The sequence below is a fragment of the Felis catus genome, chromosome B1, assembly GCF_018350175.1.
Source record: "Felis catus isolate Fca126 chromosome B1, F.catus_Fca126_mat1.0, whole genome shotgun sequence".
Taxonomy (NCBI): domain Eukaryota; kingdom Metazoa; phylum Chordata; class Mammalia; order Carnivora; family Felidae; genus Felis; species Felis catus.
The window spans coordinates 130,854,485-130,877,172 of record NC_058371.1 but is presented as its reverse complement, the minus strand read 5'-3'; the positions used below and the strand labels follow the sequence as shown (position 1 = coordinate 130,877,172).

Genomic DNA, 22,688 nt, shown 5'->3' with positions numbered 1-22,688 from the left:
TATGAATAATATATAGTGATAAACAGTTTTTTAAATCTCCAAGATTTATCTTACGAGTAAAAACATTACTTTGTTCTTAGGGAGAAAGTTAATTTCACATACCCATGTAGGATCAACTAGAATTGTTAACAAGCATGGAAAAGCAAGAACTTTTGTGATAAGTATGCGAGATACAAGTAATTTTATTAGAATCGGCCCATATTCTATAATATGCTAACTTACTAATATGCACCAAAAACCACACAGAAATCTGAAGTAGAGAATGACCTTTGCCATTTTATACATTCTTGAAGTTTGTCTTTTTAAATTAAGATAAAAAAATTTTCTGGTTATTTAGTTTTTTTGCAGAAGACTATAACATTTGCCTTTGCTTTCAGAAGAAGAAAACAGTCCCTATTTAAATGAATAAAATTCATTTTATATACATTTATTATGTATTGGAAATGTACTTGGAAGGTCAGCATAGCTGGAGGGCAGTGCACCAGTGGAAAAGGGAAAGGACATAGAGCTTAGTGAGAGCCACCGGATGTAGGGTCTGTAAACCACAGTAAGGATTTGGATTTCATTCTGTCTGTGAAAGGAAGCCACTAGATGGTTGACAGCAGGGGAGGGATGATTTGGGTTTTGTTTCAAAAGAATTACTGTGACTGGTAGGGAACAGAGTGGGGTGTGTGAGTAGAAGCAGGGAGGTCACTTCGGAGGCCAGGGAAGGAGTCCAGGTGAAGAAATGATGAACACCTGGCCAAGGATGGTGGAACAGAGAAAGGAGCCATGGTAAGATCAGGGGTATATTTTGAAATACAGGTGAACTGATTAGCTATAGAATTGGATGGAGGATGTGAAAGAAAAAGAATCAAGGATTCTTTCAATGTTTTCACCTAAACAACCAAATATGAATAGTATATCTGCAGATGCTAGGAACACTAAGTAAGGTGAAATTACTACACATTTCAGCAGTTACAGAATGCTGTTTTGTATTTCTGGAGGCTTGAGCTGGACTTTTTAGACCAGGTAAAATTCAGACAGGAAGCCTAAAAGCCTTCTCGAAGGTAAAGCAGAGTTAAAAATTACATATTAGATGAGGTAACTGGAAAGTATTTTGAAAACACTTGTCTGCCTAGACTGAAGAGTTCTGTCGAGCAATTGTGACATCTCTGATTAAAAAGAAAGAGAGACCAAACAAAATTGGTCTTGAATAACAAGATTATGTCTTGGGGCTTGATTCTATAGATAGTGGACAGCCACTGGCTAATTTTTCCAGAACTAATCTAGCTAGTAAGTTCCAAATTATGTTAAGGGAAGTACTGCCAAAAGCCATTTCATAGATTCCAAAGATAGATCAATGTAGATGCATTTATAAAATGGTTGAACTCTGAGAAGGACCAAGCAGATTTCTAAATTGCTACCATAAATTTCATCACACACACACACACACACACACACACACACACACACACACCTCGCACCCACCCTCATGTATATACACACATCAACAACACTAACCCACCACTCACAGCATAAAATAGTACCTTCCTCAAGTCACATTGTTTGTAGTTTCTTTTTAGAAAGGTATCAATTACTTTCAAATTTCTATTTGCAACTGAATTCTACATCTCCTCAATACATATGTCATTCTTATTATGTTTTAATAAACTCTTAGGTCCAAAAATACAACATTTTAAAATATGACTTTAGGCATTTGGGATGATCAGATCTTCTAGTTAGGACCAAAAGTCAGTGTCTATTAATGAGATACTCACAGGTTATAGGAAAGACTAAAGCATATGAAGGTCTTCCTAGTCCATGTACAAGGCCTTTGTTCATATATAAAATAAATTGTACACTGTGGATGAATTTATCTAATTCCAAGAGAAGTAAACTCCAGTTAAAAAAAGTATATTTTTACAATTTTCTTTTTTTTTCTTTTGTTTTGTTTATTTATTTCTAGAGAGAGAGTGCACACGTGAGAGCATGTGCATGTGTGTGCGCGAACAGGAGACACGCAGACAGAGAGAGGGATGGAGAAAGAAAATCCCAAACAGGCTCCTCACTGCCAGCACGGAGCCAGACACAGGGCTGGAACCCACAAACTGCAGGATCATGACCTGAGCCAAAATCAAGAGTCGGACGCTTAACCGACTGAGCCACCCAGGTGCCCCTACTTTTACAACTTTCTATATGTCATCAGATTAACAAAAACATTAAAAGTTTATTTGGAAGCTTAAGGAGATCTGAGTATACATGAATATAAAATGATGACAGCTTTCTCAGAGCCCAAAAGATTTGCATTAAAATTTTGCAAAGTCAAATTGTAAGGCCCCAAATGATCAGATAAACTTGCCAAAAATGAAAGAAAAATAAAGCATTAAACTCATTCAGGCAGTATAACTCATTACTCTGCAAAAATCTTTGTTCAAATTTATCTTGAAATTTGGATGAAGTACCCAGTATTATTAGATAAATAAAAAGACAATCGTTGAAATGGTATTTTAATTTGGTTTGACAGTTGGGATCAAGAGAAATAAGGACTATAGCCAGATATATCTGAGAAACAATAAGAGACTATGAGTGCTATGATACCTCACTCAGAGACAGCCTTTCTCTAAACTTAAACGGAAGGAGGTGGGGGAAGCAATCTTCAAGCAGTCTGTGAAACCAATAGACTAACAAACTCCTACATATACTCATCATGATGAAGAGCTAGATATCAATGCCTAGAGAACAATAAATTGGTTTTGTACATCACTATATTTCTGATGATGCCTGGCATAGCATTTCACACACAGCATGACTTTAACAAATACGGACCAGATGAATGGATGAGTAAATGGGTGAATTGATGAATAACTAATAGTATAACTATATTTTTAAGTACCCATGAAACTGATTTTTTTTAATTCGTTGAACAAACATAAACAGAACTGGGACACTAAGAAGGAAAATTGGCTTCTTTAAGTTCTAATTATGGTCAAACCAGCAGAATGTTTAGTCACATAAATGTTGAATATAGTAGAATATTATAAACACCACTTATTATGCTTTTGTTATGAGTCTGATACATACTTATTAAAGGAAATTAAAGAAAATATAAGTAAGCGAGGGGAGCCAATAAAATGACTATAATTCGTGACCCAGAAAAAGTCTACTGTAGTGTTTCCTCAAGGACATCGTGGGAGGACTTTTTGTGGTTGCTGTAATGCCTGAGGGATAGTGCTGGCATCTCACAGGCAATGCCTGTGAATGAGAGAGTTCTCCAAAGCAAAATATTATTCAACCAGAAATGCAAAGAGTGCTTCACTGAGAAAAACTGAGAGCCTGATGCATTTACTTGAGGTCTTTATACATACATACACCAGGCACAGATGGTTTCTAAATAGAAATAGGTAATACTATACAAACTGTTCATATTGTTTAGTAATCCGTTCTTTTCACTTAATGCAACAAGAGCATCATTCTACTCCATGAAGTATTCTATTCTTCTACTCCAACATTTTAATGGCTGTTCAGCATACCACTGTATGGATCACCCATATCTTAGGCCTTATCAACCTTATCTAAAACCCTACTGTCAAACTACTAACAATTTTCTTCAACTTAACATTATAATCAATGCTGAGATGAACATCCTTATATTTAAATTCGTGATCAGTGGGGCACCCGGGTGGCTCAGTCAGTCAAGCATCAGACTTCAGCTCAGGTCATGACCTCACAGTTTGTGAGTTTGAATCCCACATTTGGCTCTGTGCTGACAGCTCAGAGCCTGGAGCTTGCTTCAGATTCTGTGTCTTCCTCTCTGTCTACTCTCCCCCGCTCACACTCTATCTCTCTTTCAAAAATAAATACACAAAAAATATAAATAAATAAATTCATGATAATTTATTTTTTTTTAATTTTATTTTAGAGAGAGAGAGAGAATAAGCTGGGGGGAAAGGAGCAGAGGGGAAAAGAGAGAGACTCCCAAGCAGGTTCCATGCTTAGCACAGAACCTGATGTGGGGCTCAATCCCATGACCCTGGGATCATAACCTGAGTCAAAATCAGGAGTCAGACGCTCAACTGACTGAGCCACCAGGTGCCCCTAAATTATTGGTCATTTAAATTCTTAGAAGTGAAACTGTTGATTAAAAGAATATACATAATTTCAGTGCCTTTAATATAGATTTCCAACATGTACTCAAGAATGATATGTATCAATTTGTGCTCCAACCATCATGTTGGTGATTGAGTGGACATCTGTCACATAAAGTTGCCAGAAATGTGAAACACCAACTGAAGGCACTGTAACCTTGGGTAATAGCTGTAATAGGCAATTCCCTATCCCACATTTAAACAGGTGTGAGGATTGCTGTGAAATAAGATCACAGTTGAGCCACTGAAAGTAAATTATAAAAGTTCAAGTTCCAGACCCTTTTCCATTGTTTTCCCAACAGTAAAGTATAAAAAGAAAGAGGAGAGAGATTTCTAGGGAAACAGATTTGAAAGAAAGTATTAGTGGAGTGTCGGAATCTGTATTTTGCTCTGAATACTTCTCTATGAGTGGTAACTCATGAAGTTGGAGAGGTCTGTGAGCTGGGCAAGCTCACATCTCATTCCCTGGTGGGATTCTGCCTGAAGAGTAAGACCAAATAACTTTCCTAATGCTAACAGAGTATGAGCAAATAATCACACAGACATGGGGGGGCTGACATACCAAGTTGGAGAGTTTAATCTTGCTCCCCTCACACCTACATCCCCTGATTCCTGAGAGTTGAGGCTGGTGTGGCAGGGGTTCCTAAGTTTCCTCTGAGCCCAGATCAGGTAAAAAGAGGAGTATACGGGCTCTGGTGGCCAAGTGTGGATGACAGAAGCAGGGGATAGCTGGAGAACAGGAGTGGATAGATGGGCACATTTAGACCACACCACATACCACATCAGAGAGTCACCCCAGGACATTAATAGCTGTGCTAATGAAAACCAGGCCCAATCAAGAGCAAGGATATTGTTGTTCCTATCCTTCCTTCTTTCCCCCTTTGCAGACATATCACCTCATTTTCAGGTGAACTTGGGGAGAGGAAACTTTGAGCTCATGTTAAGTTCTGGCAACAAGTAAACCTTGCATTTGGTTGACTATTTATACAATAAGTCTGCTTAACATGGGAAATAACTAAACATTAAATGCAAGGCCTTAAATGTTATAAGCTAAGCATTAGTGGTTATCATGAAGGTGTCACAGTCAGATAAGCTTGGGATTGTACCTCCTCTGGAAGCTCCCATTCTAGAAAGTTTTGGCATAGAAAATTAGCTTCAGGAAAAACTCTCTGGCCTTCTTCCCTTCAATGGACTTTCCTTCCTTTGAGTATAAGGGAAGGAGCTGAGAAGATACACGGGCAAATCTTAGACATGTCCCTATACAGGTCAGCAGGGAGCTTCATCAGCATTTGGTACAAAAACTTCATAGGAATGAAGAAAGTCATTTCTTTTGCCTTGTTCAAGAGATTTTATAGAAAATGGCTATGAAAGAATATGATTTAGATATGAGATGCTTAGTCATGATGTCTTAGTCTCTAAATATCTCTAACCCAGGACCTACACACCAACCTTATTAAGAAAAAGACAACAAGAGTGAATGAGAACAATTTCAGTCAACCTGAGCTCCAGACCTGAGCTCCACTAAATGCCCAGAACTACTCTCCATGGTTTTGGTATTAAAAAGGCATTTAGAAAAGACAGCACCTCTACTCCTAATAAGATATTAGGGCTCTGGGATTTTCTTCTATTTCAAAGAAAAAAAATTTTAACTTCATTTACACCTGTTTCCCTAAATTATTTCTTTCTATTTATATCATGTGTGTAATATTTAGTAGAACCACATTGAGGAAATCAAAGGAAAAATAATAGTAATGTAACTTCATTTTATTTAGCTAAATAAAGTAGGATGTTCATTGAATGGTTTTTACGTTTTCTGTGTTTACAATTTACTTACATAAACGAGACCTATAATTATATATCTAACACAATTCAATGAAAATACAGCCTCTTCTTAATAAAATGTCCCCACTGTATAACATGTTACAGTTCATGTTTATCTTTTGTGTGCATGATTTCACTTCATTCACAAAGACTCTGTGCAGTGGCTGGCCAGTTACAGACATTCAAGTAGCTTTGGTTTAGAAAGGTTAAATGAATTCTGAGGTCTGGCAATGTGTAACTGAACAAACTGGCCTAAAATTCAAGCCATTAAACATACTTAAAACATTTTGACTTCACTTAATCCAGCCCTTTTATTTCACAGATGAGACAATCCATGCTCAGAGGGGTGAGATGATATCACTCAGCAGAGGGAGAGAGACAAGACCAATTCCATGTTCCCTGACTTAAAGCCCATGCCCTGGGCTTTGAGCCATGCTTTTCCCACACATGACCAAATCAAATGATGTAGGTAAATCAGAAACCCAGTACAAAGATAAAGGTCAGTGGCTATCACGGGGAGTTAAAAGAACAGATATAGAGCAGCTTTAATTAGAAAACTTGTGAACTGCTTTTGTTTTAAATTCCCAAGTGTTAGTTTTCCTTGCAGAAAGACTACGAGGGAAAGGTTATTACTTTAAGCAGTTATTAGTATTTAGTGAAGATTACTTTTTAAGGTGCCTACTTTACATACATCATAATGGTAAAAATTGAAGATGAAGTATTTTTAATGCCATTGTATGCTTTTCATGACAATTATATTAATCTTCAAACTCAGTGATGTAGCTGGAGCACGTGCTTTCTCCAATTTCACTAGATAGCAAATAATACACAGTCTACTGGCCAAAAACTGGGCCCTTCAGACAAAGCTGTATGTACATACTCAGAAAACTCCTGTGGCATAAATTAGCACAGTGTATATTTAAAGGACAATTCTCCACTTTTTTGAGGATTTCCAACAATTAAATAGGATAAAGTGTGTATATGTATGTGAATTGGAGATAATTTGCTATTATGGCTTGTCAGACAGTTAAATTCTAGTCTTAAACTCTTAAATTCTAAAATTCATAAATTAACAGTTCACACATTATAGTTCAAAATTTAAAAAGCTGCCAAATGAATTCATTCTTATGAACTGAGTTCCAAATAAATTTATTATGTTGTGTTAGCGTGAAGAACACAAAGGAAAAGTAAGGTAGTTTCTACTTCTAACCAGGAAGATAAAATATATATTCTTTAAAAAAAACTGTTTTATTCATTCAATTATTTATTTATTCAAAACACATAATTTCTAGCTCAGTGTTCCTTGTATTAATGTACCACCATAGCCATATTAAGAATTAATTACTACTTTGAGAATTTTCAAAATATCTGTTTAGTGATTCTAGAATCACCTGATAGAGGAATATTTAAAGTGTAACTTGCCATTTGCAACAATGTGGATGGAACTAGAGTGTATCCTACTAAGCAAAATAAGTCAGAGAAAGACAGATATGCGATTTCACTCATATGTGGAATTTAAGAAACACAATAGTTAAACATAGGGGAAGGGAAGAAAACATAAGATAGAAACAGAGAGGGAGGCAAACCGTAAGAGACTTAAATACAGAGAACAAACTAAGGGTTTCTGGAGGGGCAGTAGGTGGGGGGAAGGGTTAAATGGGTGATGGGCATCAAGGAGGGCACTTTTTGGGATGAGCACTGGGTGTCATATGTAAATGATGAAACACTGGGTTCTACTCCTGAAGCCAAGACTACACTGTATGTTAACTAACTTGAATTTAAATTTTAAAAAATTGTAACTTAAATATTTCAATGTTTTGAAAAGTTTTGATAAAATTTCTTATAAAAGAATTACCTCCTATTTGAATTTACAAACTACTTATTTTCTCCTCATCAGGGAACAATTGGGTTGATAAGATATATATTTCAACTCTAGTTCCATAATTGTGTAGTTGCATGCAAAACACAATTGGCATCTCATTTACCTTATTTCTATTCCTTTGAATTCAAGTAAATATATTTTGCCCTAGATTTTTGTGTTTTTTAAATATCTATTTTCTTTTGATAAAGCAAACACCATCAACCATCTCCCTGAAAATTGGAAAACTAAAAGCCTATATTTGAAGGGGCAGAAATTCAAATTATTCTTACTTTTTAGAAACAAAAAAAAAAACTGATTATCATTGAAGTTTGGGAAATGACTACTGTATGTCATAATGAAAAAATACATCTATTACCTTTATTCCTGTCACCGAAACATATTAATATTCTTTTTCCAGGTTTTCCATTGAATTACGAGGTGGAAATACGGCTCAGATGGTAGCAGAGTTTTAAAATGAAAACACCTTAGCTTGAAATCTTTCTACATATAATAGTATCTGATTCATGAAACTATCCAAATTATCATGTTCTTTTTGCAGGTGAAGGGACATTTGCAATAGGTGTTAGCCACATGCACAGTAAAGACTGATTCATAAAAGTATGGTTATTGCTTTCACGGTGCATTCACTGAATTTTAATTCACATTAAGCATTTATGAGGGAATAAGCCAATTTCAGAAATATGGTTTAAAGCTATTTGCTGGTGTGCCTTGAAGCAGTTCTATCAGACTCTTCCTATAATACATTTTCTAACAAACACAACTACTATCACAACTGGTTCTTTGAAGACTGAAATTGGATTTGTAGCCATGTATCTATTGCGGGGTTATAATCCTTACACATTATTAACAACTGGTCCTAGGACTCAGGTGGGAGAATTTTTATGTTTCTGTCTAAACAGCTAAAATATTGTGGCTGTTATCTCTATGTGTGTGAGGTAATTTCATGGCCTGCTGACAAAAACAAAATGTAAAGTAGAATATATATTGAGAGTACAGATCTCTCTCTCTCATTCTTAACAACAAGCATTTTTTCCCTTATGGTGGATATGTACTTTTTACAGATACATACACAGTCTCAAAGAGCAGAGATGCTCCTTTTTCCCAGGGGTAAATATGTCAGTGCTATGCCAAGACCCCACATTTCTTGAAGGCTGGAGCTATCCGTGTGTTATCTACCTCTGTATTCCTCATGGTGCCCAACTGAGTGTCCAGCACATACAAAGTACCCATTAAATGAATGAATGCTATTGAATTTTAATGAAAACATAACCATAAGCGTATGTTCCTTACAACTTCATGTACAATTATTGTGCACCTTCCCATTCACAACCTTACAAGATTAACTGTCTTTAGGAATCATGATTAATCCTTCCTGAACCCAGTGAAATATTATTAGATATCAAGAAAGTCCAACATAACAGATGTGTTTCCAAGTGGAGAGACTTCATGTAATATTAGTGGACTTTCATATGAGCTTAAAATATTGATTTTTTATATGCCACATTGCAAAATATTACTGATTATAGACATGTTAAAACGAAGAAATCATATCAATTAGGTTTTTTCTTTAGTTACAACATGCTTTAAGCTAAGATTACGATGCTGTTAATCTTGAAATCTCCTGTTACCTTGTTATAAACAATACGCTATTAAGATTATACCTATAATAGGTACATGCTTCTTCAAAGAAATCTGAAAGATTGACTGTCACCTTTGGCTTATTTATGAAATCAGCATAAATGAGTTAGCTGATGTCAACATCCATCATCTGATTATTTGATTAGAAGGTCTATAATGCTCAAGTGTTTAAAAATAAGTCTGCATCAAGCTAGACATCGTAGCTCTGTTAAGTCAAAGGAAAGTTAAGTAGAAGGACATTTAAATGTTATAAATTATGTCAAACCTGTTATTTTTCATTCCTGCTTTGTTTTACTCCTCCAGCACAAACTTGGTTAGCTATCTTCTTATGAATTAATGCAGGAGCACAGAGTATGCATGATACTATCCATTTGAAATCAATATTTTCCAGATAACTAGGCTGGAGACAGTAAAAAATTCTTAAAATCTGATCTATTTTTTTCAAAATGTTTCATACTGTTTAGGTACTTCACTCTGATTCTGAAGAAAAATAAAAACAGATGAACTTGAATATTTCAAGTACCTGAGGCTATAGATATTTCAAGCTTATTTCCTGAATGAAACCTATTAATTTCTATGCAGATAGTTCAATGCCTAAATGGCATGTGATAATGAAGCTGACTGCTGTACTATTTGTCAGGCAGTGGCTCTATAGGAGATGTAGAATTTTCACTCTCTAGAAATTAAAAAAATATATATTTTACAAAAGTATAGACTTCAGGGACACTGAGAATCCAGCTCTTCTAGAGTATTCCAGAAAGCAATAAATAAACACTCATTTGTTCAGCAAGGATTTATTTAAGCAGTAACCACATGCAAAGCACCATTGAGGGGTTGTAATGGAGTCAATGTAGTGACTAGCTGTATACTGCACACATAAATGTACTACAGAACCTCTTACTTGATTGTTTGTTTGTAATAGTCTTGGTATCAGCAGATAACTTGTTCTCAATAGAAGTAGTAAACAAATTTTGTCTATATAATTCTGTTTGAACTTAAAGATTGAGTATTTCTGCCAGTGCATTTGCAGCCTGTTTTCTACCATGCCAATCAAATAAGCTTTAGGAAATAAATTGTGTAGCTATAACCTCTTGTGTGCACACAGGTAAAAATATAGATCAGTAGATGTATTATTCTAATGTATTCAGTAGAGGAGCTAATAATATTTGATAAAGCAAATTCTTAAAATTCAAGACATCCTATTTGTCCTTTAATCTAATGTCTTATAATTAGAAATTAGATCTAAGGATAGCTTCATTCATATGAAATTCAAATTGAAAATAATACTTACATATCTGTCATTATATCTCTCTGCTAACATCAAAAGGAGATAGAGTACACCAAAGCAAACATTCCCAAAGAAATAAATTTATCAAAAACCGGAAAAACCAAAATGAGCTACTGGAGCTCTTGATTAAAGAAAAAAAAAAAAGGAAGAGAAAACACCACAGGGAGGAAATAAAGAAAAGAAGGAAGGGTGGAAGGGAGAAGGGGAGGAAAAGAAGGAGAGAGGGAAGGAGGAAAGAAATGGGTGGGCGGGGGGGAGATTTGTTCCACTAATCAGGGAGTAATGAGCCAAATACCCTCAAAGGGCATGAGGGCTAAACATCAATATAACCACTCTTTTTGCAGTGTTCTTGATATTCAAGAGAAGCACCAACTGCCAACAGAATGGCACAGCCAACAGTCCACTCCAACAACCCAGTAGTCCTGCTAATCATATCCCTCTTCCCTCCAGTATCATGAAATGAACCACCAAATCTTGTTGATATTACCTCCTACATAGTTTTCAAATTAATCCTTTCCTTTCTCTTCCCCCACTAACATCTTAGAATATGCACTCATCTCCTCTTTCCATCATAGCCCACTAACTGTCCCTGGTTTCCACTCTTCCCTCCCTTTAATCTGTTTCCTGCCTGACAGGTAGAGACATCTATTCAACAGGCACAATTATAAGCTGACATCCTTGCTTAAAATTTTTTAATAGGTTCTTTCATTCTTAGAATAAAGACCAACAGTCTCAACCCAGCCAACCAGGATGTGACCTCCACACACCTCTCCAGCTCCTTCTACCTTATTTTCTGTGGCTCCAGCTACAGTCCATAGTCCCCTCCTACCACATGAGATTTCCTCATGTTGTTACTTTTGCCTGCAATGTTTTTTCTCCAACTTCCACTTGCTTATTAATTGCCAGCCATTTTTCTAGATCTCAGTGCAAACATCACTTCTTCAGGGAAGCCTTTGTAATGTTCTCCCTTACCCCTATTGCATACTAGCTGGGATATACTCAGCATTATGTACTCCATAGCATTTCACAGTTTAGAACTGCATACATATTGTGTGGCAATTAGATGCTTATTATTAATCGTTGTCACTAGACTGTAAGCTTAATGAAGAGAAAAAAACAGTGTATAGTTTTCGGACATACAGTGAGCAAGCATTATTTCTTGAGTGAAGAATGAGTATGTCGATGGAATCATTAACAAGTGGTTAAAGCTTCGATAATTTGCTTATTTCCATTTACCAGAATCATTTTGATCAGAGTTTGAATGATGAAATTACACTACTTCACAATCTCATAATGAGTAAATTGAATGATTTATCTAAACTGTCTAGCATTTGGGGGATTTCATAGATACAGCCACAACGGAAAGATTATTAGCATCTTTCTTGAGTTATAATAGAAACTCAGAACATTGTTGCTAAATTGGGCTTTAACAGTTTTCTGGTATAGTTTCTCATTATTTGAGAAAGAGTTTTAGGAGATTCTCAAAAGGTCATCCAGCCTGTTGGTGATAGAACAGGGATGAAAATCAGCTATTTAAATTCTAGTTTAATTTTTTTTTATAGAACTATACTGCAATTTCTGGGTATTATGGCTTCATTTTCATATTAAAAACTTGGAAGAACTTGTAAGTACACATAAGAGAAATATCTCCAAATGGTTAATTTTGTTATATCATTTAGATTTCTGCTTTAAAGTATGAAGGTAATAGTAATATTTTTAGAAAAGTAAAAACCAAGCCCAATTTCTTAAGAAATGAAGCACTTTCATGCCTTATTTGCAATTTACACTGTAGGCCTTAAGTAGGGGTGAGAAGCGGATGGTACATGTTTCCCTGTTTTTTTAATATTCTGAAGCACAGAATTTTTCCAGTTATTTCTGGTTGTCCACAAGTCAGCTATAAAAGCTCAAAGGGAAGGTAAGTGATTAGGGAAGGGGCATAGTGGATGGGAAAAGCCGTACTGGTATCCAATCAATTACAATTGGCCATGTGATCTTGGACTGCTCGCTTCCCCTCTGCAGATTTCACTTTCCCCATCTGCACAGAGAATTGGTCTAAATCATGGACTCTGTCTATTTATGGGCTTCCAAGACCCCCCTAAGCCTTTCATTGTGTATATGTCTGAGAAGACAGTCCACAGCTTCTATCAGATTTGGCAGAAGAGTCTAGGACACCCAACAGGTTAATTGCTTCTGTCCTAATACCTGCGGTCCCTCCTAGCTTTTGAAAAGTACTAAAGCTACAAATATAATTATAAATTGAGACTGAAAGTAGAAATTTGTATGACTATTAGCACAAGAAATATGATTATTTGAAAAGCATAATCCACACAAAAGAATACTACTTTCACCAGCCATACATTTCAGTGTAGGCTGAAGAACTTCACTAGAAGCCCAGCCCAGATTTTCCATAACTAGCATAAGTTTCCCAGATGATATAAATACATGTGATAAATTTCAGTATGTCACAGGTTTTTAGTCCTGTGTTTCTAACATCAATCTTTTAATGATCCATCAAAACAGGCCTGCTACGTAGCATTGTATGGAGTGGAAATAACCCAGGGTAGTTTGCCAGCAAGTAAAGCTATTTTCTTATAGTTTTTCAAAATATCTATTCCAAAATCTCTTTTGTTATAACTTTCAGATAGTTGAATAGCCACAGTTGCTATACTATCCACATAATTATTAGATACAGAAATAAAAATCACTTTGCTTATTTACTTATTTCCTTCCTTCTTTTCCTTCTTAATAAATATTCCTAATTATCTACTATGTGTCGGGTACTGTTCCAGACACTTGTGAAATGTCAGTGAACAAAATCAATATATTCCACCCTCATGGTGCTTATATTTTAGGAGGGGACAAAGAAAATAACAACAGATATTTAAAAAAAGTAAGTTATCCATGATTCTTAAAGGTGATACATGCTTTGGTATAAAAGGAAAAAAATAAACAGTAGGGAGACTGGGAATACCAGAGGTGAAGAGAATGACTCCAATCTCAAATAGTACAGGGTAGGCCTCACTGAGAAGGTGTCATTTAACAAGACCTGAGAAGATGAGGCCGTGAACCAAGTATACAATCTTGGGGAAGAGCCTTCTAGACAGAGAGAGGAGCCAAGGCAAGGGAGTTCTTGGTTTGTTTAAGGAGTAGCAAGGAGGCCATGGTGTCAGAGAAACAGCAAAAATGTCTGCTGCTGTGGTCTCGAAATTTATGAAATTTCATATTCCAGTTGACAATCTCATTTTCTATCACTTACCTGTCAAAATGAAAGTCATAGTATCTTTTGTATATTCTTACTAGTGTCTCATATTTGTCAAGAAATGCATTCAAAGTTCTGAGAATTTTAAAATCACCCCAAAAGCACAATCTCCGGTTGGTATACAGTTTAAGTCTCTCCGTTCCCACCAACATGTATTTGCAAATGAACTGCTATGCGATAAGCAAATGTACCATTTAATAAGAGATGATGTCATTATAAAGAAATCAACTAAAAGATCTTCATTTTGAAAATCTGTCATTTGGGCACAAAGCATTTGTTATGTTTCAACAAAGAGAGATTGCAAGACTCATAGCTAACGTGAAAGCACCCATTCTTTCTGAAATGTCATAGTTCTTTTCATATTTATTACATTTGTTCATTTCATTAACTTTCTTCCAGAAAATGAAACAATCATGATTACTGTACAGTTTTCACGGCATTTATCTGGATTAATGCCTCCAAAAAGAATGCACACATGAAGGTAGATCTTTTTTTTTTTTTTTAACGAGAGGGGGGTGAGCCAGCCCTCCCTCAAATAAGCATCTTATTCCTGCCTTCCATGAAAATGCATTGTGATCCCGAGACTTTGCAAATGCAACATAAAATGTATGCAACCATACCTTGCCCAACTGATCCTTTTTGCCAAAGCCAGTGGCAGCTGCGATGCTCCCTGCTCCCTCCACTGTCTTTTGTGCAACTGCTGTCACCCCTGTCACCACCGCCTCACCAACATTTGTCACTTGCTCTTTGGTCTTCTCAGCCACTGGGATAAATCCAGAACAGCAGATTAACAGTGGGACAGTGGAACAACTGGGACTTAAAATAATTTCACTTCCACTAGCTGTTAACTTCTAAAGACCTGTGTTTACACATACCATAAATAACTGAGGTGTCAGAAGGAATAAAAACTACAGAGATTTTTAAGTGAGTTTCGTTTAGACAAACATTAAATCTTTGCTAAGATATGTTGTTGTAATCCTGCAAATATTAAAACGTGCTTCAAGTGTAATGATCACAAGTTGAAAGCCTTTGAGCAATTGAGGTTTGGTTAACATTTTCTTAAGGAAAGTTTACAGAAAGCAACGATTCCAGGTGCAGTTATTGTGAGATGAAGTAATTATTTATTTATTTATTTTAATTTCAATGCCAATTCTTTAATCTCACCGAGCATGCCCATTTTCACCATACCTTCTTAGTCACACAACACATATGTGCTCATGTTACCCTCTGAAATGAACAATACAGATGACATGGTACTATTTATAGAAAATCCAAAAGGCCCCACCAAAAGACTACTAGAACTGATAAATGAATTCAGTAACGTTGCAGGATACAAAATAAATCTATAGAAATCTCTTACGTTTCTATATACCAATAATGAAGCATCAGAAAGAGAAATTAAGAAAATAATCCCATTTATAATTGCACCAGAAATAATAAGATACCTAGGAATAAACCTAACCAAAGAGGTGAAAGATCTGTACTCTGTAAACTATAAAACAATGATGAAAGAAATGGAAGACAACACAAGGAAATGGGAAGACATTTCACGCTCTTGGATTGGAAGAACAAACAATGTTAAAATGTCTATACTACCCAAAGCAGTGTGATGTGATCCCTTCAAAATACCAATGGTATTTTTCACATAAGCAGAACAAACAATTCTAAAATTTGAATAGAACCACAATGGACTCCAAATAGCTAGAGTAACCTTGAAAAAGAAAAGCAAAGCTGGAGGCATCACAATTCCAGACCTCAATTTATAAAGTTATAGAGATCAAAACAATATGATACTAGCTCAAAAATAGACAATTAGATCAATGGAACAGACTAGAAAACCTAGAAAATAATCCACAAAAATATGATCAATTAACCTTTGGCAAAGCAGGAAAGAATATCCAGTGTGAAAAAGACAATCTCTTCAGCTATTGGTATCGGGAAGACTGAATGCAAAAGAATGAAACTGGACCACTTACACAAAAATAAAGTCAAAATGGATTAAAGACTCAATGTGAGACCTGAAACCATAAAAATCCTAGAACACTGGCAATAACTTCTTTGACATTGGCCAGAGCAACTTTTTTCTAGATATGTCTCCTGAGGCAAGGGAAACAAAAGCAAAAATAAGCTACTGGGAATATATCAAAATAAAAAAAAAAATTTCTGTACAGTGAAATAAACAATCAACAAAACTAAAAGGAAACCTATAGAAAGGGAGAAGATATTTGCAAATGACATGTCTGATAAAGGGCTAGTATCCAAAATATATAAAGAACTTATAGAACTCAACACCCAACACCCAAATAATCCAAATGAAAGATGGGCAGAAGACATGAACAGATATTTCCCCAAAGAAGAGATCTGGATGGCTGACAGACATATGAAAACATGTTCATCATCACTTACAATCAGAGAAATGCAAATCAAAAGTACAAGGAGATAGCATCTCATACATGTCAGAATGTCTAAAATCAACAATGCAAGAAACAAGTATTAGTGAGTATATGGAGTAAAAGGAAAACTTGTGCAGTCTTGGTGGGAATGCAAACTGGTGCAGGCACTGTGGAAAACAGGATGGAGTTTCCTCAAAAAGTTAAAAAAAATAGAACTACCCTATGATCCAGCAATCACACTATTGCATATTTACTCAAAGAGTACAAAAACAGTAATTCAAAGAGATGCATGCACCCCAATGATTATAGTAGCATTATGGAAGCAAACTAAGCATCCATTGACTGATGAATAGATAAAGAAGATGCAATATATGCAATGAAATATTATTCAGACATAGAAAGGAATGAAATCTTGCCATGTGCAACAATATGGATGGAGCTAGAGAGTATAATGCTAGGCAAAATAAGTCAGTTAAAGAAAGACAAATATGTGATTTCACTCCTATGCGAAATTTAAGAAACAAAGAAAATGAGCAAAGGGAAAGAAAAGAGAGAGAGAGAGAGAGAGAGAGAGAGAGAGAGAGAGACAAATCAAGAAGCAGACTCTTAATTATAGAGAACAAACTGATGGTCATGAGAGGAGAAAGGGGAGGCATGGGTTAAATAGGTGACAGGGATCAAGGAGTGCACTTGTCATGGTGAGCCCCAGGTGATGCATGGAATTATTGAATCACTACATTGTACACCTGAGGCTAATATAACACTGTCTGTTTACTAACTGGAATTAAAATAAAATTTAAGCCAAAAAAAATGAACAATAGAGTAAGGTATGGTTATGAAGAAATTTTAATCCTTTTATGAAACTTCAAGCATCGAAACAGGGTTTGAAATAAAAAGATTGATTTTCAACAATTTTAATGGCAACAAAAGAGCTAGGTGTTTAGTATGAAAATGAAGTTTGTTGAGCAAATTTATAATTTATTTTCATAAAACAAAATACAATATGGTGATTCAGTAGATTTTTTTAATAAGGTAAAAATTTAGAGAAGACAGTGTAAATAGTTTGGGATTAGATTTGGAAGCAAAAACTTAATCTCATATCAAAATTTCTCTAAAGCCATATCTGATATAATTGCTGTTTAATCTTTGTATATTACCTCCATGCAATTCCCAAATAAAGGAAACTCCAATAAAAATGTTTGTTTCAATTAAATGAAGATTTCTATGAAAAAAAACAAAACACAAGATCTTCTGCTCTGTTAATAATCTCAAGGTTGATAGAGAAATTAAACAATCTCTCTTCATCTAAACCTTATAACACTTATAAAGTCTACATCTTGCATCTTTTATCTCCATTTATGTAACGTTTGCCTTCATTTTGCCTCATAAACTCTTTCTTTTCTGCTTTTCCCCCAGATTTCAAGAATTTGCGGTTTTGAGTGATACTTTTCCTCAGGCCCTCTCCTAAGCAAATAGAGACACTTTGGGGGGGGGGGGGGGGAGGTTATGTTTTAGGCTTGTGTACATCCTTTCCAGATAAGTCCCACCCCAAGGAATTCGATGAGTTACAGTGTCAGCTGTTAAGTCGGTGTGATATGCTAATCACATGATTATTGTACAGATTTCATGTCACTCATTGGAGGAAGCCAATGATTGAACAATGTGGACAAAGCAATTGGCTTTTGAAATAGCAGGTCATGGAAGTAAGGTGGTCGTAAGGATAGATGCTTACTCTTCAGTTCTAGGCAACGTGGCAAAATTGAAATGGCCCTAGCGTCTAAAAGCAGGAAGAGTCCCCAGAAGATGTTGCTTGATATTTGCCTTTTGCCACCTCTAGGGATACCGTTGATGCCTCCTAACAAATAATGGCTATTCCCAATGCAAAGTTCAGTTTCAGTGTCAGTGAGAAGCTGTACTGGAGATTTCATGTTTTAAAACATTTCCAGAATGTTGGTCCTTTAAAAATAGTGAATTATGGGCTTTAACTTGTCATTTTTTTCTTTTCCAAGAACATCAATAGAAAATTTTGCTTGAAAAATGAACACTTTCTTGTTACAGTATCTCAAAGACAAGAATAAATTTTGATCTTTTTATAGACTCGTATTTTTTCTGCCAGCCGTGAGAGGTTATTTTTACAACATCTAGACCATGCTTTGTATATGTATACACATTAATTTACTTTTAATGCACATAAAGTTCACAGTAAAATGCACTTTGTACTTTATTATAATTCACCAGGTTTTATCATTGTAAGAATAAATAAATTAGTTACATTACAAAATGACAGAGCATACCTGTAGCAATAATGGACACATTTTAAAAGATTTCATTGGACTTTATTTATCTAGTGGATTATCCACTGATCTTAAGCCCCAAGTCCCTCTCTTAAGAACATTGTTTCTCCGTTGATATGCCAAACAAAAGATGACAAAAGGAGACACACTCAAATTAGTCATTTTTCATCTGATAAATAATATTCATTTTTAAGGGAAAAGACCTCATAACCAGGGTCAAAACAGATACTTCCTCCCAACTTACTGATAGTATAATATTTTATGTTTTCCCCCAAATGTGCCAGTCTTTCCCAATTTCTTTCATATAGTTCCCTCTGGCCAGAAGCTTTGATCCTTCTCAGATATCTCCCTATTTACTCAGCAAATTCAAACTGCTGTTAAAACCCACCTCAGATGTCCAATTCCATGTTAACATTTCCTCCCAACAGGTGTCCTGTTCCTCCTCCTGCGATCTCATAAAATTTTAGATATATCTCTGCTATTGAACTGTGTGCCAGAATTATTCACTTCCCATTATGTCTATCCACCTCCATCAGTCTATTTGGAGTTCATTAAAATCAGAGATCCTGTTATTTCTCTTTATATTATTTCACAGCAGACACCAATAAATTATTTGAATGTATTAAGAGAAATGTTGTGTATTCTGTAATTTATTCATTAACCTCAACCATTAGATTTAAGTAAAAAATAAAATTTTAGAAAGGAAACGTGGCACCAACTTTTCAAATAGATATAGTAAAACCAAACCTTGTTATTAAAAACAATTATAAAGTTAAGAATACCTAGTTTTTAACCGTACAAATTATATATTTGATGAAAATAAATTTATATCATAAAACATTTTAATATGGTAATTTAAATTATAGCATGTTGAAATTGGCTGTGTTTATTCTCATGTAATATACTTTTGTTTCTAAGAATCAAAACCTTCAGAAAAATCTCCAATAGTTGGAATTTCTTTAAACCATACTTCCATGAGAAAAAAAAGTAAGCTTTTATCAACATTTATTTTACTTTTATGTTTATTTAGTTTGAGAGTGAGAGAGAGAGAGAAGGCAAGCAGGGGGAGGGGAAGAGAGAGAGGGGGACAGAGAGAATCCCAAGCCAATTCCATACTACCAGCACAAAGCTGTTTGCGGGGCTGGATCTCACAAATTATAAGATCATGACCTAAGCAGAAATCAAGAGTCAAGACGCTTAACTGACTCAGTCACGCAGGGGCCCCAATCAGCATTTACTTTTTTTAAGCACTTTCAAAGATTTGTCATTCAGTAAGTCCAGATTAAATACACTCTCATATTTTTCTATAACATAATGCATTAAGTTGACCACTCCAACAATAATGAACTGAGATAAAAAAGCTAGGGTTTAAGGTAGCGATTTTTAGATTTTATCATGAGATTATCTAACTGGGGGGATTTAATTTTCTTGGAATTTTTGAGGTAGAAAACTCCTGGTCTAAGTAAGTTTATTGAAGCCGATATTTCTGCAAAAATAAGTAATGGGATGAATCTTGAGGAAATTTTTCCTTTCACATTAGCTGATAATGTTATATTCTATATAGTAGTTTCTCATTTCTCTGCTTTAAGACCAATTCTTCTCCTTAACCATTGAGGTAATTATCTTATTTATCCTTACACTTGGAATTTGGATTTTATATTAAATAACCCTAGTCATTACCTGATATGGGAGAAGGATGGTAGTATTTATTGCAGATTTATCCCAATGCATTCTCCCTGGTCAGACTACTTATGGCATTTTTGATATCTTACTATTGCCAGGGTAGTTGATTGATACAATGGCTGTAAATATTACCCACATCAAAATCATCATGGCTTTCCTGCTTAGCAGCATTTTCCATAGTGTTGTGTGGAACCCTGGTTTCATTCAATCCTAGTAACTATTGAAATAAGGTCAAATATGGGGCGCCTGGGTGGCGCAGTCGGTTAAGCGTCCGACTTCAGCCAGGTCACGATCTCGCGGTCCGGGAGTTCGAGCCCCGCATCGGGCTCTGGGCTGATGGCTCAGAGCCTGGAGTCTGTTTCCGATTCTGCGTCTCCCTCTCTCTCTGCCCCTCCCCCGTTCATGCTCTGTCTCTCTCTGTCCCCAAAATAAATAAACATTGAAAAAAAAAAAAGAAATAAGGTCAAATACATTTGAGAAGCCCTGGATTAAACTAAATTATGAAAACATCGTTACTATGGGTTATTTTAGATTCCTCAGTATGCTAAAGACATGATATGCAAACTTCTCAATATTATAAAATCAGGGAAATGTAAGGTGGCAGGCTAAAATGTTGCCTTATTGTACAAACTTCAGTAACACACACACACACACACACACACACACAAACTCATTTACTTTCTGTCATTCTGGAGAATGGCACAGACTCCAAATTGGGTCACAAGCTTATCTGCTTTCTAAACTACAGGGATTCTTCAACTACCAACTGGAACACCAGTAATCTAGCTATGCCCTTCAGATAGTAGTCTCCAACTGTCTGCTGTCCAGGTCATATAAAAACATGCTTAATAACATCATATTTATGGAAAGGTCCCTACAAGGCAATACAGTTCATTTACTTGCTTAGTTCTGGGCATTACATATTGATTGGATTGCCAACACAGCAAAACAAACAGCTTACTTTAATTTACCTTCTAGCAGAAACAGTTTCAAAGGGTTCTGTTTTAATTTTGCACCCTCACTTACTTATCAAAAGTATATATAAAATAGTCATATGAAATATTTTTCTCCACTATCTGTAAAAATGTTGTTCAAGATAGACCCAGTATACAGTGAGGATAAATAACACTTACATAGTACACACTACTTGCCTTCATTACTCTAGGTGTTTGTATACATTAATTCTCTTTATTCTTTTATAGATGAGGAAACTAAATCACAAAAAGGTTATGATTCCTGCAGAAAATCACACAGCTGATAAATGATAAGCAGAAATTTGAACCATGGAAGTCTGGCTCCAGAGTTATGGGATCAACCACAATACTATACTAATACTCCCACTTGATTTTCCCTACTTCCATTTTTAATTCAGTAATAAGAACATGGTATATTTCTGAGACACTATTACACTTACTGCTTTCTGATCCTATGAATTATATTTCTCATTATATACCCTGTTTTACCGCATCTGCCAGACAGCCTGGAATACATACAACATGAAACTGAATCACAGCAAGTCTGTGGGCTCTTAAGATTATTAAACTTCAGTTCCCCTATCATTTTTTTCTATCTAGCCCTATCATACTCCTCCTCCTCATCATCACCACCATCATTTTCATCATTTTGATATTAAGTTATTATAATCTTCTAATAGACCTATTCAGATTCTTGGTGAAATTATGCCAAGTAGAGATAAATACAATAAATACTTCACTGATCATTCCAAGGATGTTTCCAGAAATGCTTTCTGAATCATCAAGGAAATATTATACTGAGTATAGTTCAATATCAGAATGTTTCAATATACTCTACAGAAAATTTTATATTAATCCTTCGAAACATGGCAATTCCTGTATGTAATTTATGGCAGCAGTTTGCCAAAAATGTTATGTTGGTCAGAATATTCAAATGCTATTACTACCATAAATTAAACCTATCTGGTCAATTCAGAGCCATCATTTTTGACAGTGAAATATTTTGTGTTTTATTTATTGATAATAAATATTGACCTACTGAAAAATATGTAATAAAGAATTAAGGTTAAACAAAGCTGATGTTCCCTTAGAATGCTTTCCTATGAACACAGTGGTTGCTTACAATTACATTCTGAATGATTAATGCTTACTAGTTTCCATATCATTCTTGGATATAAGCCCCATGGAGCTTACCTGTGGTCACACCATGAACCACACCTTCCTTGGTTTTGGAGCCTATAAAAAAGCAAATTTAAAACATATATAAGTCTTAAATTTTCCTTATATTGCTGATTAGCTAGCTTTAAATACAACTAATAAAAAAAAATT

At 35.3% G+C, this 22,688-nt stretch overlaps 1 protein-coding gene across 4 annotated transcripts in view; it reads right to left on the bottom strand.

The window, feature by feature from the left end:
- SNCA (synuclein alpha) overlaps positions 1 to 22,688 on the bottom strand; it is a 152,950-nt gene that overhangs the window by 118,230 nt on the left and 12,032 nt on the right. For all 4 annotated transcript variants that reach the window (XM_006930966.5, XM_006930967.5, XM_003985175.6 and 1 more), the window contains exons 3-4: positions 22,554 to 22,595; positions 14,636 to 14,778 (exon numbers count right to left, since the gene is read on the bottom strand). In XM_006930966.5, coding sequence (XP_006931028.1) covers positions 14,636 to 14,778; positions 22,554 to 22,595 — 185 coding nt within the window. The remainder of the gene's footprint in view (positions 1 to 14,635; positions 14,779 to 22,553; positions 22,596 to 22,688) is intronic.